The sequence below is a fragment of the Gekko japonicus genome, unplaced genomic scaffold (assembly GCF_001447785.1).
Source record: "Gekko japonicus isolate JY-2015 unplaced genomic scaffold, Gekko_japonicus_V1.1 scaffold835, whole genome shotgun sequence".
Classification (NCBI taxonomy): domain Eukaryota; kingdom Metazoa; phylum Chordata; class Lepidosauria; order Squamata; family Gekkonidae; genus Gekko; species Gekko japonicus.
The window spans coordinates 215,615-218,178 of NW_015175997.1; the positions used below are offsets into that span (position 1 = coordinate 215,615).

The 2,564-nt window shown below is 43.8% G+C and overlaps 1 protein-coding gene across 2 annotated transcripts in view; it reads right to left on the bottom strand.

Moving 5' to 3' along the window:
• Positions 1-2,564, bottom strand: part of ARFGAP2 (ADP ribosylation factor GTPase activating protein 2) — a 25,730-nt gene that overhangs the window by 7,545 nt on the left and 15,621 nt on the right. For both annotated transcript variants that reach the window (XM_015426400.1, XM_015426399.1), the window contains 3 exons: positions 2,479-2,564; positions 1,658-1,786; positions 1,438-1,572 (listed from right to left, as the gene is read on the bottom strand). The exon at positions 2,479-2,564 is cut by the window's right edge and continues 70 nt beyond it. In XM_015426400.1, coding sequence (XP_015281886.1) covers positions 1,438-1,572; positions 1,658-1,786; positions 2,479-2,564 — 350 coding nt within the window. The remainder of the gene's footprint in view (positions 1-1,437; positions 1,573-1,657; positions 1,787-2,478) is intronic.

Sequence of the window (2,564 nt, forward strand, 5' to 3'; positions counted from 1 at the left end):
ACTGCTTACCACCCTCCACTGAGAAAATTGCCCATTTACACTCACTCTCTGCTTCCTATTAATTAGCCAGTTTTTGATCCACGAAAGGACTTTTCCTTTTATCCTGTGACTATTGAGCTTACTTAGGAGCCTTTGATGAGGAACTTTATCAAAAGCTTTCTGGAAGTCAAGGTAAACATCTATTGGGTCCCCCTTGTCTACATGTTTGGTTACTCCTAGTGAGACAAGATCTTCCCTTACGGAACCCATGCTAAGTCTACCTCAATATTTTTTGTTCATCAATGTGCCTACTAATTCTTTCCTTAATAACAGTTTCCACCAACTTGCCCAGTATCGATGTCAGACTGACTGGCCTGTAATTTCCCAGATCTCCTCTGGAACCCTTCTTATAGATGGGAGTGACATTAGCTACCTTCCAGTCCTCAGGAATGGAGGCAGAGTACATATTTTTGTCAGGAGATCCACAAGTTCACATTTGAGTTCTTTCAGAACTCTCGGATGTATGCCTGGTGATTTATCAGTTTTTAAGTTGTCTATCAGTCTTAGCACCTCGTCACCTCAATCTGACTCAGGTCTTTCAACACCCCTCCCGACATATAAGTTCCACATTATACTGGAAACCAACAGATCAGCAAACATATCTACATGCCTCCAGCCACCACCCCATCCACATCAAACAATCCATTGTGTATAGCCAAGCCCTACGCTACAGTCGCATCTGCTCCAATCTCTCAGACAGAGATACTCTTGAAGTATCTGCAACAGTCATTTTTGCCACTACAATATCCTCCTGAGAGGGTGAAAAAGATGACTGGAAAAGCCAGAATGATACCCAGGGATAGCTTGCTACAAGACAAGCCCAAAGAAAATGACAACAGAACACCACTGGTGGTCACCTACAGCTCATACAACTCAAGCCAGTTAAATGCATTATTAATGACCTACAACTCATGCTGGATAGTGACACTTCCCTCACGCAGGCCCTGGGGGGGGCACCCTTTCCTTGATTACAGACAGCCTGCTAACCTAAACAATTCCTCACCTGCAATGATAAACTACTTAGCAGTAACATGGACTCTGGTACCAAGGCCTGCAACAAACCAAGATGCCAACTTTGGTCTCACATCTATCCTAGCAACACCATCAGCAACATTCTCCTGCTAATCCTCTAATGTGATTTATACCCTCACGTGTCAGCAATGCCCTTCCACCCTCCACATTGGACAAACAAGCCAGTCCCCTCGACAAAGAAATAATGGACATAAGTCTGGCATCAGATTCTCCAGATTAGAATCCAGCCACTCTTAACCACTACACCAAACTGGCTCTCTCAGTTAAGACCTAGGAGGCTTTATTAGCCTTTGAATGAAGAGCAACACTGCATGTCCCTAAATCTTTCTCCCACAAAGCTCCTTTCCAAGTTTGACTTATTTCTACCTGTCACCAATGGGCCGGATGCTGGAGATAGTGATGTCTGTCTCCTCCTCTCCCTTGTCAATGCCCCAAGAGGAGTTGTCTGTTTCCCAATGTGAGCCAAAGGCATCTCCTAGTGAGAAAGGATTATCCTTATACCTAGGGAACAAACAGAAATTATGGTATTTATCCAGATCAGACAAAAAGAAATCAGATAAGAGTGAAGACTACAGTGCAGTCGTACTTGGGGGGTCCAGATGTGAAACTTCCAGTATCTTCAAACAGATCCAGCTGAGAACGAGAGGACTTTGCAGACACTGGTGTTTCTTGTTCTATCATTTGCATTTCAGAAAGGACGGAGTGTGAGATGGAACTGGTAGGAAGAAGAGATGAAATAAAGTCTTGGCACATCTCATGTATCCCAACTATGACTCATCAACACTATAAATACCACCATGATAAAAACAAGGCCCAGTTTTATAAAATTATCTACATAAAATGTACATCCTTCAGGGAGCTCAAGGCTGCATACATGGGATTCCCAGGTAGTCGCCCATCTTGCAAACGATTTGCTTAGTTTCATTAAGTCTGCTGTATCATATGCCTTCGGGTTATGCCATGAGCTAATCAACTGGAGAGGCCAGGGGTTGAGCAAATGTGGGAGCCAGAACACTGTGTGACATATTCAAAGGATCTATATCCTCTTTGTACATCTAGACTTAGAGTCTACTAAGAAAGATGCTGCCAAAAAGAGCTTCAATGTATCCATCGCATGAGTGTACTAAACATCAGAAAGACAGATGCATGAAGGTCTGAACACCTGCAGGATGTAAAGAGTTATCTGACAGGAGCAAAGTTCACAAAGAATTCAGGATCCTTAAATCATGCCAAGTACAGGACGCTCCAGGACACAGCTCACCACAGACTGTCTCTTTAATGGCAATACTTAAGCCTACTTAAACAGCAGTAGCACAACAACCAAGCAACCTAGGACAGGTGTTACACAGGTGAGGAGACATCTACCCACCCAGCACACTTTCCTTGTTCTTCAAGCACAGCAAGTACCTTCTAGACACCAAGCCCATGCCCAGTCTTTCAGCCTGTTCACGCTTCCTTCCTTCCAGGTTCTGAAGTTTCTTCTCCTCTTTCTT